Genomic DNA, 14505 nt, shown 5'->3' with positions numbered 1-14505 from the left:
CCACTCACCTGTCTCACCACTCAGTACAACTACTTGGTTATCACGGATGAGGTCCACTATCTCATCTCGCATCTGGAATGCTGGAAGTTTTTTGCGGAAGTCAAGCATCTTCAGGAACCTGTCGGCAACAACGAGCACGTTAAAACTTGCTTCCGAGCTACAGCCAAAGGGATGGTCATGCCCAAACCCTATGTACCTCAAACATGAAGAAAATAAGAAAAATATACAAGAATTCCCATGACTGACAATATAAGCAAGGAGACACTAATTGTGCAAACTCATAATTACTTATTTCCACACAGTAGATGTGTGGCAACCGACTGACTTAACCAAATGCTACATCATCCTTTGTTCGTCCTACGCTTGCATCACACTAGATGACACATTGCACCCCACATACTTACGCTGGACTACTTTGCTGTTCCACCATTTCCTCGTACAGCTGCTTGTCAAGAGCTTCATTGCGTGGCATGAAAATTCTATCCCCTTTCAAAGCAGCTAAGCCATCAGCATCGCGCATCTGAAAAATTAAGGTGTACTACGTGATATAACATGACAAGGAGGCAGCAGCCCAACATAATATTACCAAACTTAAGACTGGTGTTGACATAGTTCAGTGATATGGTAACATCACTGCAAACGTTAACACCAGACGTATCATTCCTTCACATCCAACAATACAAAAAATGTCTAGTCCGCCTACATTTGAAAATTTATTTAATAAATAGTTGCATCTGAAAATTTTAAAAAACTTGAACTCACTTTAAAAATAATTTTGGCATGTCAAATTCAAACATTTAAAAGGTATCTCACCTGATTGCCCTGCACATTGGCAGCATACTCTCGTTTGAAGTCAGACTCCCTCATCTTGTCTAGGCGATCGAGGAATGTTTCACCTTTGGGGCGCTTGTCACTTTCTTCTTCTGGGACAAAAATGACATGCAATGAAACAAACAAAACCATAACTATTCAGTGTTACAGAAAATAAACAAGTGAACTGATTGATTTGGCCAACTCTTATGAATATATATATTCTTCATCCTCATATTTATTCACAAGTGAATTACTCTATAACAGGGATATTCTTAAAATTTCCCCAGCAAACTTCCTGACTATATTATTTAACAGTCAATCAAAAACAATAAAATGAAAATCATTTAAATGGCAATAACTGCTATTCAGTTAAACTCCCCTTTCACATAAAGCAAAAAGTACAGCAACAAACAGTACCAAAAATTATGTAATCACAGCTCTTCCATACACAGTTTTTGTATTATTGTTGCATTTTACCAGCTGTTCTTCATAATTTTTCCTTTACTCTCATTCAATACACAATGTTGACCACATAAGGGGTAGGCCTTTATGGGGTCCCACGCCCAGCACAGTCTTCACACTAACCCATCAGCCTACAACTGCATTTCTTTCTGCCTTTGACTTTTCAGCCTTTCATTTTAGTCTCTTCCCACATATAAGCTGTCCAATGTCTTAAAATTCATCTCAGTGGCCTCATTAAACAACTTTCCTTCCCAAATTCAGACAAAAAAAAGGCTGCTGAGGTAGGGCCAACACCCATACTGTGTAAAATTAAGAATTTAAGAAACTTATAAAACCAAACACTGGCATTAAGTGTCAGCAACAATGGGTCATAATGCAGTCCAGAATCCAACAAAGTAAGTCGAGCATGATTCACGTTGTGTTGCAATTCCAACAATGAAAAAATATCACAAAGCTTTTAAATAATTTATATTTTTCCTAGCGCAAGCTAGAATCAGTCATTGAGACTTGATAAAAAGGAGTTAACTTATGGTAAGTGGGTGAGTGGGGGGAAACTCCCCACTATCCTTAAATCACCAAGCACTTTTTCCTTTGATATCGGAGACAAAGTTGAGTGGTTGAAGTTGGATTATTATTAAGGGGTTACCTTAAAAACATGATATTTTAATGATAAAATAAAGTTTGTTCATACTTACCTGGCAGATATATATATAGCTGTATTCTCCGAAGTCCGACAGAATTTCAAAACTCGCGGCACACGCAGTGGCCGGGCAGGTGGTTAGTACCCATTCCCGCCGCTGGGAGGCGGGTATCAGGAACCATTCCCATTTTCTATTCAGATTTTCTAATGCCACTGACTCCTGAGGGGAGGAGGGAGGGCAATATGAATATATATATCTGCCAGGTAAGTATGAACAAACTTTATTTTATCATTAAAATATCATTTTGTTCATGAGACTTACCTGCCAGATATATATATAGCTGAATACCACCTTTGGAGGGGGTAGAGACAGCCAAGAAATAGGAAAAAACCAATTATTGGTAAAATTATTTTGGTTCCTTATCTGATAGCGTAGCTGACTGAGTGGTTACTGTCACTCTAGTCTGCTTCTGCTTTACTAGAGACCCCAGCGAGGTAGTGACCTATATAGCTGGCGACTTCTAGATGATCTGTCAACGGGGCGTGACCACAATGTGACTAGATCATAGACCATACAAAGAGGACAAAAGAGCATTACTAACCACCTAACCAACACCTAAAGCGTTAGTTTGCAAAGGATTGGGAAGACTGCCTTCAGTAGTCGACCCAACAACCAAAAAAACACAATTAAAAAGGGGATAGGATCAGAGTTACCCCCTGTCCCCAAGGTTGCTGAAGCAGCAATGTATGGTCCCAGCGAAAAGCAATTTTCGTATGCTACCTAAACATCTTGCCAAGAGTGTGAGGCAAACACCGAATTGACTTCGCCAAAATGTGGCACTAAAAATGTCACTGAGTACCATATTTTTCTTGAACGCCATGGAGGTAGCAACTGCCCTCACCTCGTGAGCGTTAACTCTCAACAACTTGAAGTTGAGTCGTCACAACTAGAGTATACGTCCTTAATGGCGTCCCTAATGAAGAATGCCAGTGCATTCTTCGACATAGGTTTAACTGGTTGCCTCACAGAACACCATAAAATATCCAAGGGACCACGAGTGTCCTGTGTTCTTTTAAGGTAGTACTTGAGAGCTCTAACTGGACATAGAACTCCCTCAGGTTCCTGTCCAATAAGGTCTGCTAAACCTTTAATTTCAAAGTGTCTAGGCCAAGGGTTAGAAGACCTATCATTCTTAGCCAAGAACTTAGGGCTTAAAGAATAGACAGCATTGTGTTCCTTGAAGCCCACATGACGGCCTGAACTTCTCTCTCACTCGCCAGAGCCGCGAGGAATGCCGTTTTCGAGTAACATCCTTAAGAGATGCAGAGTGGAGAGGCTCAAAAGGACTAAACATCAAAAACTTGAGCACTACGTCCAAGTTCCAAGCAGGGGAATTAGCTGAGGAACCTTGGACGTCTTGAAAGAGCTCGTAAGATCGTGGAGGTCCTTATTGTCAGACAAAGCTAATCCTCTGTGTCTGAATACAATCGAAAGCATGCTCCGATAACACTTGATAGTCGGAACTGCTATATCGAGTTTTCTCTTAAGTAAAGGAGAAAATCCGCAACCTGGCTCACAGTGATAGAGGAAGAGGAAAAGCCCTTCTTTCTACACCAACCTTTGAAGGTTGCTCACTTCGCTAGATATATCCTTAGATGAAGAACTTCTGGCTCTAGCGATGGCCCGTGCCACCTGGCCAGAAAAACCCCTTCGCTCTGACCAAGTTTCGATAGTCTGAAAGCAGTCAGGTTCAGAGCGGGGAGATTCAAAGATATCTCGTGAAGTGGGTTTGTATGAGCAGGTCTGCTCTCATAGGAAGGGTCCTCGGAACGTCTACCAACCAGAAGAGAAACTCCGAGAACCAGTGGTTGAAGGCCAAAACGTGGGGATGAGAGTCATCCTCGTCCCTTGTGAGGCCGCGAACTTGCGTATGACTTCTCCCAGAATTTAGAATGGGAAAAAGGTAAACATCTATTCCCGTCCAATCCCAGGGAAGAGCATCTATCGCAACTGCCCCAGGGTCGAATACAGATGAGCTTTATAGAGGAGCCTCGCTGTTCTTGAGGTCGTGAAAATATCCACAAGATGGCGACCCCAAAATTTCCAAAAATCTTGGCAAACCTCCTGATGAAGGGTCCATTCCTTCGGCAGGAGTTGATGGCGCCAACAGAGCAGGTCTGCTCGAACATTTTCGACCCCTGCAACAAAACTTGTGAGAATCGAAATGTTGCGAGCATAGGCTCAAAGAATAATCTCTCTTGCAAGGCTGAACAGGGAACAAGTAGTATTGTCCGAGTTTGCTAGAACTACACGATTGCAAACTTGGACCTCGAAGAATTGGAGAGCTAAAAGATAGCCGCCAAATCTTTGAAGTCGATGTGCCAGGACACCTGTTCCTCTCTCCGGGTTCCTAACACTTCCTCTCCCTCTAGTGTTGCCCCCCAACCTGTTGACGACCCGTCGGGAAAAACAACACTAGGTTGGGGTTCAGAAGCTTGAGGGAGATCCCTTTCTGCAATTTCGTTGGATCGAGCCACCACTACAGATCCTCTTTTATATAAGGAAGAATTCTCAATTCCTCTTTCAAGTCTTCCTTGCTTTGCCAGTTCTCCAACAAAAAGAACTGAAGAGGCCTGAGATGCAGACTCCCAGAAAACAAACTTCTCCAGCGAGGAAATGGTCCCCAGCAGACTCATTCCTTCCCTCACCTAGCATGTTTCCTTTTCCAAGAAGGCCGAGACTTTTTCGTACATACAAGTTGCCGTTCTTGCGACGGAGACGCTATAAAAGCCGCTGAATACATCTGAATTCCCAAACACAATGGACAGTGAGGGGATCAGCTGCGACTTCTCCACAGACCAGAAGTCCCAGGGACTTCACGAGTTGCAGAGTCAACTGAAGGTCCTCCAGATACCTTTCGCCCGACGACTTTCGAATCAACCAGTCGTCCAAGTAGAGTGAGATCTGACGTGCGACAGGTGCAACTGCATCGCAACGTTTTTCATGAGACGTGTAAACACCCTCGGAGCAAAATGTGGCGCCAACAGCATCTGGTGTTCCCAGGCGGTCAACCATCCAAGTACTGACCAGACCCAACGTTGCTTAACTTCGCTGATCGGACGAGAAGCGGTATTTTCAACGTGGTATGGTCGTTGTGCAGAGTCCAAAGCAGAGAGCCCTGAACTGGTACGTCTAGTTCCCCAAGACAACCTGAGATACTTCATCGAACGTGGATGAATTGGGGCGTGAAGATAAGTATCTTGGAGATCCAAAGATACCATCCAATCCCCGGGATGAAGGGCTCCTAGTATTGACTGCGAGGTCTCCATCTTGAACTTTTCCTTCGGACCAAGTTGTTCGACCTGTTGACGCCCAAGACGGGTCTCCAGCCTACTGAAAGTTTTGGGACTAGAAACAATCTGTAGTAAAATCCCGGGAACACCGAGTCCAATACCTGTTCCACTGCTCTCCGCTCGAACATCTGTTGAGCAGGTCAAACAATTTTCTGTTTGACAGGAAGGCAGTTGGGAAACAAAAAACAAAGGAGGAGGAGACAGGAAGGGAATCAAGTAACCTCTCTCTAACAGTAGGAGGGACCAAACGTCTGCCCCTCACTCTTTCCAGGCTTGTGCAAAATGAAGCCTGGTTGCAAAGGGTCTGGAGATGAAAGGAGTCACTTGCTACCTCTCTTGGAAGTGACATTCCTTGGGAAAAAAACTCTCTCTCGTGGTGCGGGTCTCGTGTTGCTTCCCATGGAAGCCCCTTTGACCTCAGCAAATATTTAGCTTTCGTTTACTTTTTGTATCATTGAGAAGGTGCAATCGTTATGAAGGAGATGCAGTTTGAATGTCGATAACTTTAGTTTTGAGAAAAACGATATTTTTGCTTCTCTGTGTATTTATTTGCTTGCTGTTACACAGTTTGATGTTTTTATGACATAATGAAAAGCCAAAAAATAGACCTGCAAAGTAAAATAACTTCGCTAAATGAAGCTAAATGAAGCGAGTGTCAAAACACGGCTCTGGTTGGGCAGCGCGACGTTTTACTTAGTCAAGCTCTGAGCTGCTACTGACTGACTGGCTGCCACTGACTGCCCTGCGGCATTCCTGTCTTTCGCTGATGCGTACTAGGTCCACAGGTTGCCATAGATCGCATTAGATATTATTATTTCATAGCTAAAAGGAAATTACCACCGATATACTGACAATATCATAACATTATACGAAAAATGTAATTTGACTATGATAGGGTTACTGTTTTGTTTATAACTCCTACCTGTGGCGAACTTTTAAATAAAACTTTCTGAGAAGATAGTCAGGATATGTATGATGCCATATATAAAATATCCCAGAAAATTTGATTCCCGATTTTTCGTCAAACGCTCCCCTTAAGACAAAGACAACTGCGAAGGTGGAGAGAGAGGAGCTGAAGGTTGAAAAGTCTCAGGAAACAGATCCTTAAGAAAAAGCCAGAGTCTGATAATCAGAGGAAGAAGAAGACGAAGAAGTTTCTCTTCATACAAAGGCTGTGACGAAAGAGGATGTTCTTCCGCAGCTGGCGGGTCTTGAGTGAGTGGTGAAAGTAGTTCCGATTCGCCCGACGACACGTGGCGGGAACTCCCGAGAACGAAGAAGTAAAATCAACTAGAATGCGTATAGTAAACATAAAAATGTGGAACACTTCACGATTAGCGTGTCATCCTTGCGCGGGGCCATGCTAATCTTCTCTGTATCGTTCAATTTTAGTATATGTACTGCGAAGCAAGTACTGGCTAAATTAAGAAGGACATCAGATGTTGAAGCGGGTAGTTGTGCGACATGATGAACAACTAGAGCGGCGTCAACACAAGACTTGAAGCTATACGCGAAGCGGCGCGGAGCGTCATGGCGTGACGCACGAGAGGCTCCGTGGCAAGTACTAGAAGAGAGTCACAGCGTGGCGCTGGCGTCATGGAAGCGCGCGCCGAGCGTCAAGGTGAGGGCGTGAAGCGTGAAGCGCGCACGAAGAGCAAGACGCGCTCCTGGCGCGAGACAAGAGAAAAGGCCAACACCTCAACTCGGGAAGACGAATAGAAAGCCACTAAACACTCTCTCTAGACGACAGACGAGAAGCCCCAAAACATCTAGCAGACGAGGAAGATGAAGCAGGGGACGAAGGTGAAAGTCTGTACCTCTTAAAGGGCAGATTCGAATCTTGAAAGGTTCATGAGAGCATCCAGCTGTTGTTGCAAACCCAACAAAATCTTACGAGTTGGAGAAGCAACTCTCTCGGGAGAAGGGCTGAACCTGAGAGAAGGAAAAGGGCGAGAGACGTAAACTTCCTTCCACAGGGGAAGAAGCTCTAGCCCTCGCCTTAGCGCGACAGGGGTCGAGTAGAGCGTCATCATTCGAAAACACTTTATTCTCTTCTGCAGAGGAATATCCACGCAACTTTCGGGGAAGAGCACAAAGCGTCTAGAGGAAGAGGGGCGTGAAGCGTCCTCTCCTCTAAGCTTCTCTTAAGAGGGCGAGAGTCCAACCGAGAGCTCCAACCCCGAGGCGGGGAGGACGTGTCGGAGGACGAGAAGCAATCCTTCAGGATGCGTGCCTGAGCACGATCCCTGGCAGCCTGGGTAGCGTCATCAGGACCTGCAGAAGGGACGCCAGATCGGTGGGAAGCCCCGTAACCCTCATGCGGCTTTCGACATGCCCCCTCCTGGTCCTGGGAGTTCGACAGAGGTCCAGGCCTAGAGGCATTATAGGGCCGATCTGACGCCCCCTCCACAACACTAGGGGCACTAGCACTAACACTATGCGTTTGAATTGCATTCACTTAAGTTTCAAGAGCACGCATTGACTCCACACGAGAGCCAGGGAATTACCTTCTGCAGCAACAAACTACAGGGTTAGTACTAAAATTTACTACAGGGTTACTAGCAGGAGAAAACCCTGACTGTCCATCTAAGGATGCACTCTAGGAGGAAGATTCCTCAGCCTATCACGCTCCAATTTAAGCATATAGGCTTCATATTCTTCCACTCACCCTCAGACAATCCCACACATTCATTACCGATTATCATAGAGCATTGAACACCCTTACATATCATACATAAAGAGTGAGGAACTATCAAAGTCTTCGATAGCCTCACCTTACATTCACCCAAGCTACAGACTCAATAGCTAGAGGTAAGACATCTTAATTATAAGAAAAATCAAAAGCAAAATCAAAAACGGTCCACAATGAGCGTATGCCAAGTCACAGATCCAGTTGAATACCAAAAAACAACCAAAATACTTAAGTGACAACAAATTTCTAAATCCAAATGGCGGAGGAACTGACAACAGGTGTTGACAGTCCGGCGACAGAGAAAATCTGAATAGAAAATGGGAATGGTTCCTGATACCCGCCTCCCAGCGGCGGGAATGGGTACTAACCACCTGCCCGGCCACTGCGTGTGCCGCGAGTTTTGAAATTCTGTCGGACTTGGAGAATACAGCTATATATATATCTGGCAGGTAAGTCTCATGAACAAAATACAAATTACTTAAAAATTTGTCATTTGTTCATAAAGGCATACAAACCATCACCATTTATATATGAAATTCACTCCTTAGATGGGAGGTCACCATTTATGTATGAGATTCACTCCTTAGATGGGAGGATAGGTAAGTTGAATCTCCTAGCCATGATCGTAAGCACACGAGCAATGAATTCTGGAACCTCCAATACAATCTAGCAAGTCGATATAAGACTGACAGGGCCCTAAGACAGGGTGAGCTGTATCTGGACTCTCACTCTAGGAAAGCTTTGGAGAACAATGTGATAACCTAAAGACAGAGTAGCAAGGGTTGGAAAGCAGCTACAGTCAGCCCCCTGCAGCTTTGCAGTGGTGACTCTGCCCACTGCATGTGAGCATCCTATCCTAGAAGTTTGTGATTAGGTAGCTCCTGAAAGGGGAATGATGTCACATTTCATGACGACTCAAACAAGACAAATGTTTACCAACATGGACGTGGCTTCATTAGGTGTTGTAAACCATGTGTTCAACAATGACACAGATGCTCTTTCCTTGCCTGTTGTTCCAGTCCTGAAGGAAGACAGCAGCATATGGTTATGTGTCAAATACTAATATAGCTGAGTCTGTGTATTTTACCACTTGACTTGGTGCATGGTTACTACCAGTTACCTTTAGCTGAGGACAGCAAGGAATATGCAGCTCTCATACCCTGACTTCTCACCTGATGCAAAGCACTCAGAGATGTATGTGGATGCTTCAGCCTGCCTCTATCAAGAATCTCTCTAACAATGAGGAGTAAATCAGGTAAAAGCACATGACTCCATGACCTTCCTGTATCCCTGGAGTCTGAAACTCATTACCCCACCAATGAATGAGAGGTGGCTGCTCTTAGATGTCAAGTCAAGACCTTCAAGGTGATCCTTCATGGGCAGGTTTTGCAAACTATTCTAATTATCAACTACTTACGTTTCTTCAGAATATAAAAATGGTTGACAGCCACTTACCCAGGATGTCAGAAGAACTGTCAGAGTTTAATTTTACAGTTAAATGCTGACCTGGAGACCAGAATTCCATAACAATCTGATAGACTTCCTGTCCCTAAGACCACTAATTATTCAGAGGTTAGTGGTGGTCCAGACTCTCTCCATGATTCCTTAGTCTCAGAATGACTGATTACAGAGCAGGGTATGACTACGGAACTTTTACAGAAAGGAGATAACCGTCATAAGGCTCTTATTCAGCTATTCCTAAAAGACACCAGTTGACTTGGCTTCCAGGTGGACAAGTCTATAAGAACCAAGTTGAGGCAATACAGTTTTCTGGTGTATCAGACACTTTGGAGCAGTTGTTTGCAGCTTCTGCGCTGTTCAACATGGATATTTAAGCACATTTTGTTACTTGTCAGGTCATGTAATGTGACCCACTGATGACCAGTCCTCAGAGAATTCAACAACAGAGCCTAGATGAAGTACATTTTAACCCTCTACTAATACTTCGTATAACCTTAATCCTATCTTTCTATGGAATTGGTCTTGCAGATTAACCTCAGATAATTCTGTGGACCATCACATGCAGAGACTTCTGACTTTCATGTGGATGGGGATTCATCTGAAGTGACAAGAGGCTATCGCTTTACACTTGATGAGTCAGCAACCTCCCTGGACCAGGCACCACAAGAAACAAGTTGGATCTCATGGTCAAGCCAAAGCCTAAACTAAAGCCAACAAGGAGGTATAAGAGTCTGGCACTGAATGCTTGGCAAGATCTGCCAGAATTCCTGGATGTGACGAATATTCTATTTCCCATTGTTTTGGAGGGACTGACAGCTATTTCAGAGCAGCCATTAACATTAGAGCTACAAGAGAAAAACCCAGATGAACTTAATGCAACTCCTATCCTGAACTGTTTAAAGATTCATTTACGGAATATGTAGGCAGATGTGGGAAGGCGAGTTGGATGACTTGGACACTATTCCTCTACCTGAACCCATTACTTTACGCCTGTCCAGTAGGTTTTAACATCTTTTGTTGTAGGTGCAGAGAACTTCCAGAAGCCTGGGAATTCCATGAGTTACTAAATGTCCTGCCTCCAGATAATGAAGAACTAAATTGGTTTATCATAAATCAGATGTCTGATGATTCTGCAATTGCAGAACAGTTGATTTCTGTTTCTGGATTCAGGAAGTACTTTTAGTTCTAGTTCTAATGACAACTTTTCCCTTTAAATTACCAGAAGAGACTCAGATTAAGAGGCTTCAACTGTTACAAGAACTGTTACCAGCCACTAGACTTAGTCTTCCTGTTTACTAGATCTAAAGGTTCAATTTCCCATTCTGTCCTTGAATAACTGGTGTCCCCTTCTTTCCTCTCAACTGCAGATGTTACTGAGAATCTTACTAATCCTTTAAAGACTCTTGATGGATGCATGTCAGGGGAAGCTGAACTCTAGGCTGAGGTACAGCAGATGAAGAACCCTTACCAAATTGGCTTTAGAGTTCTGTCAAGGATCAACATGGACTTACCAATTCTGCCTTACCAGATTTTTCTGGATTTTCATAGTTCTCTCTTCAGAGACAGCAAGCTCTGTCCCCAGTCCTAGTTGTGCTATGTATATAATTTCCAAGTGTCACAAAAGCACACACTCTGCAGTATCCCCATTAGAAACCCCTTTGTTCGGTAATCAGTTACTTTGTCTAACCACCTTTGAATAAACACCTACTTGCTTCATTATGCACACTTCATATCCATTTCATAAAAATGGGGGTAAACTCATATTTTCATTACTGTATCCAAAATGTAACATACACTTCTCTACTTAAAGGTCCATTAGGTTCAAGTCTGGCTCATAACAAAGCATTAAATGATATTTTTATAAAAGAAATTTGACCAGATACCAAAAGTGATAAAGGATTCCCAGTACACAAAAACCACTGAAAGTCATACGCACCACTTGCAACTTTCCTTTTCTGAGCATTGTCCCTCATCCAGGCTTCAGGATTGGAAAAACTGTCTGCAACCTCTTGCCCGCTGTTTTCAGTGTCCATGGACTCATCTGTAACCAAAAAGTATCAGTCATTAAAAGCACTTTAACTCACTAATGATATACAAGTAATTTAACAAGACTGCTGGATTCCTTTTTTAAACTCTCACAGGACTGGTCAGAAGAGCAAGACATAAGTACAGGTACCTGTAAAGGATTTGAAGAGCTGGTTGGGAAGATGCAATAAAGGAAGTGATGGAAAGAGACGGAATACAATGAAGAGGTAAAGTAAATGATGTTTGTGTTAGAAAAAATTACTAGTTAATCATCAATTATTATTTAACAAGCTTGTTGGTAAGCACTACGCACGCTGAACCCTGGCACTGCTGCCTGTACTACCTTCCCAAATCCCTACCTACCCCGTCCCCACCCAGAGCGGACAAACAGATTTGCAGGAGACAAGTGGATGTCTCCCCTACCATCCCATCCCCCTACCTACCCCATCCCCACCCAAAGCGGACACCAAGTTTGCAGGGGATGGGTGGCTGTGTCACGTCTCCCCTACTGTCACCCGGTGTAGGACAAACAAGATCTACTCAGGTATTATTACAGGCAGTCCCCAGTTATCGGCAGGCTCACTTATCAGCGATCCGGTTTTTCAGGGCTTGTCTAGCGACGAAAATCGGCAATTTTCAGCACCAATATGTGCCGATTTCCGCTTATCGGCGGCGATAATTACATACTGGCACCAATACATACCTAATAGAGGTGCAGATAACTGAGAATCAGCGATTTTTGGTGGTCATCGGTGACAATAAGCACCAAAAATCGCTGAAAAAGTGCCAAAAATCACTGATTTTCAGTTATCGTCACGCCATCAGAACAGAACCCCCACCGATAACCGGGAACTGCTTGTATTATAGACTGCCTTTTGTCATTACAGTTTTCTCTTGCACCTGTTTGATTTTCTTTTATCTCAGACTGTCCTTGAGGACTACGTAACAACCAACAGTATCAACTGCTTGCTCTGAGAGGGAGAGTCAGTAACCTGGTTGTCCTATACTGTACAAGGACACTGCTGATGATTTCTTTTCTTTTTTGTGACCGTGTGTTTGCCTGCAAATGAAGTATGACTTTTCCCTCAGCCTAAACATTTGTGCAATCTTTTACCAAATGGCAATGGAAAATTTGACCATTCCAAGGTTTAATAGCTGTATAAAAGACAGCCTTTGATGACTTAGTGTACAGCAATACAGTATTGCCGATTCAAATTGTTGTTATTGTAAGATAGTGCCAAACTGTTGTTCACATGGCTGTAACAGCAAGCCAAAATTACTGTAATAAGTAAATAAGCTTTTGTATATAATTTACATATCAAGTTTTGTACATGATCAAGAATATCAGATTCAGTGCCAGGAATGAGTCTTGCCAATGGGAGTGAGAATATATTTTTGCACTTCAGCCATTAACTAATCATCAAAACTGTAAAATCTCTGCTAGATATTGCCTAAATAAATATAAAAAAAAGATCAGTGCCACTGTATCCAAGTAAACTACACAAATACAAATCCCTTTACCCTTTATTTACATACACTCGAGGGTACTGCTTCCAGGAAAAAGTACCGTACGCTTACAGTGAAAGAACTGTATGTAGTAGTTTGGGGAACTGGTTCCTGACTCCAAATCTACTACAACAAGTGACTGAGTTTACAATGCAAAGACCCTTTAGAGATGTGTACAAAGTATTTCACAAGGTGCAAAGTAAAGGGTGTTTCACCACGGGGATAACGTAGCTTATTTAAACCACCAAAAATGAAAATGTTGAGCAGCTTCGTACAAAGATCCATAAGCGGAGGGAGAGAGAGAGAGGTGTGAAAAAGCAGAAGGCCATAGGTATCTACAACGATATTCACACTGCAAAAATTGTCTGATGAAAAGTACAGCAAAGGTGAAATAACAAGTAAAAAATGCGCTGCTTCAGCGCAATCCAGTTTTCTGAACAGCGTATAATGCTGTATGAAACTCTCAGCCATGGCTCATGAAACTTTCAGCCATGGCCCGATGGTGGCCTGTGTTGTTGGCACCTACTGCGGTGCCAGACGCAAGATCATGGCTAACTTTAACCTTAAATGAAATGAAAAAAACTACTGAGGCTACAGGGCTGCAATTTGGTATGTTTGATGATTGGAGGGGGGGGGATGATCAAAATACCAATCTGCAGCTCTCTGGCTTCAGTAGTTTTTAAGAACTGATGGCAGACATAAAAGGTGCAGGTGGACAGACAAATAGCCATCTAAATAGTTTTCTTTTACATAAAACTAAAAAAGAAGGTACAGTACCATATATCATAACCTGCAGACCAGTAATTACTAAATATAGGAGAGACAGAAAACTCCCCAAGCAGGTTTGCCTTACTTGTTACCTGAAGCATCACTCAATGAAACTGGGAATAAGAAACTGTTACCATTCTTATCAATATAAAGCCCAGACTGCTTCTTCACGTCTTGTTTTTCATTGAAGAGTTATAAGCGAAGTAAAACTGTTGTAAAAGTTGGATAGTTCAATGTGAAAATACCAAGGAAAACAGATGAAAAGTAAAAGGCACAAAGCAAAGCAACTATTGTTCAAAGGACAATGTTAAAAACTTCCCATACAGCCTACATGGAATCACTCAAAGGACACCAAAGGCAGTACCCTCCTGCTGGATGAATCTGCATCACCTGCTAATCTGGAAATGATTAAAGACTGAATATTGCATAAACACTTTACAGTACATGTACTTTACAGTGACAAACAACTCACCATCATCAAAATCTTGTTTCTTGATGTCCCTCAGTCTGATATCCCAGTCCTGTCCAAGGTCATCAGTAGGCCTGGGCTGAAGACGAGAGAAAACACTCTTTTTCCCAGAGTCCATAACTGATGAGTTCTTGTCATCAAGGGAGTTCAGGACGTTTCCAACGTGCCTTGCCTGGCTTTCATTCATGGATATGCCGGGCAGCAATTTCTCATCCTTCTCAGGAGAACCTACTCCTCCTGAATTCTTTGCAAAGGCCTGAATAATGAAAAGTCTTTCTACAAGATCGAAAACCTTCCTCGAGTAAATTTAATTAT

The 14505-nt window shown here is 43.0% G+C and overlaps 1 protein-coding gene and 2 non-coding genes across 4 annotated transcripts in view; all 3 read right to left on the bottom strand.

Annotated features, from left to right (window-relative positions):
- The window catches only part of LOC136856048 (ATP-dependent DNA/RNA helicase DHX36-like), a 46836-nt gene extending 32415 nt beyond the window's left edge, over positions 1-14421 (bottom strand). Inside the window, exons 1-5 of one of the 2 annotated variants that reach the window (XM_067133612.1) lie at positions 14194-14421; positions 11359-11463; positions 814-920; positions 405-520; positions 9-118 (exon numbers count right to left, since the gene is read on the bottom strand). In XM_067133612.1, coding sequence (XP_066989713.1) covers positions 9-118; positions 405-520; positions 814-920; positions 11359-11463; positions 14194-14377 — 622 coding nt within the window. In that variant the 5' untranslated portion in view covers positions 14378-14421. Of the gene's footprint in view, positions 1-8; positions 119-404; positions 521-813; positions 924-11358; positions 11464-14193 lie in introns of both variants that reach the window. The other variant, XM_067133613.1, reaches the window with a different exon arrangement.
- Positions 4955-5073, bottom strand: LOC136856214 (5S ribosomal RNA). The gene has a single exon (XR_010858278.1). It is a non-coding gene; the product is annotated as a 5S ribosomal RNA (ribosomal RNA).
- LOC136856213 (U6 spliceosomal RNA) lies at positions 6582-6684 on the bottom strand. The gene has a single exon (XR_010858277.1). It is a non-coding gene; the product is annotated as a U6 spliceosomal RNA (small nuclear RNA).
- Positions 14422-14505: the final 84 nt, after the last annotated feature.

Source organism: Macrobrachium rosenbergii, chromosome 34 (assembly GCF_040412425.1).
Source record: "Macrobrachium rosenbergii isolate ZJJX-2024 chromosome 34, ASM4041242v1, whole genome shotgun sequence".
NCBI classification, from domain to species: Eukaryota; Metazoa; Arthropoda; class Malacostraca; order Decapoda; family Palaemonidae; genus Macrobrachium; species Macrobrachium rosenbergii.
Note: the sequence above shows the minus strand (reverse complement) of the source record. Positions and strands in the feature narration are given on the sequence as shown.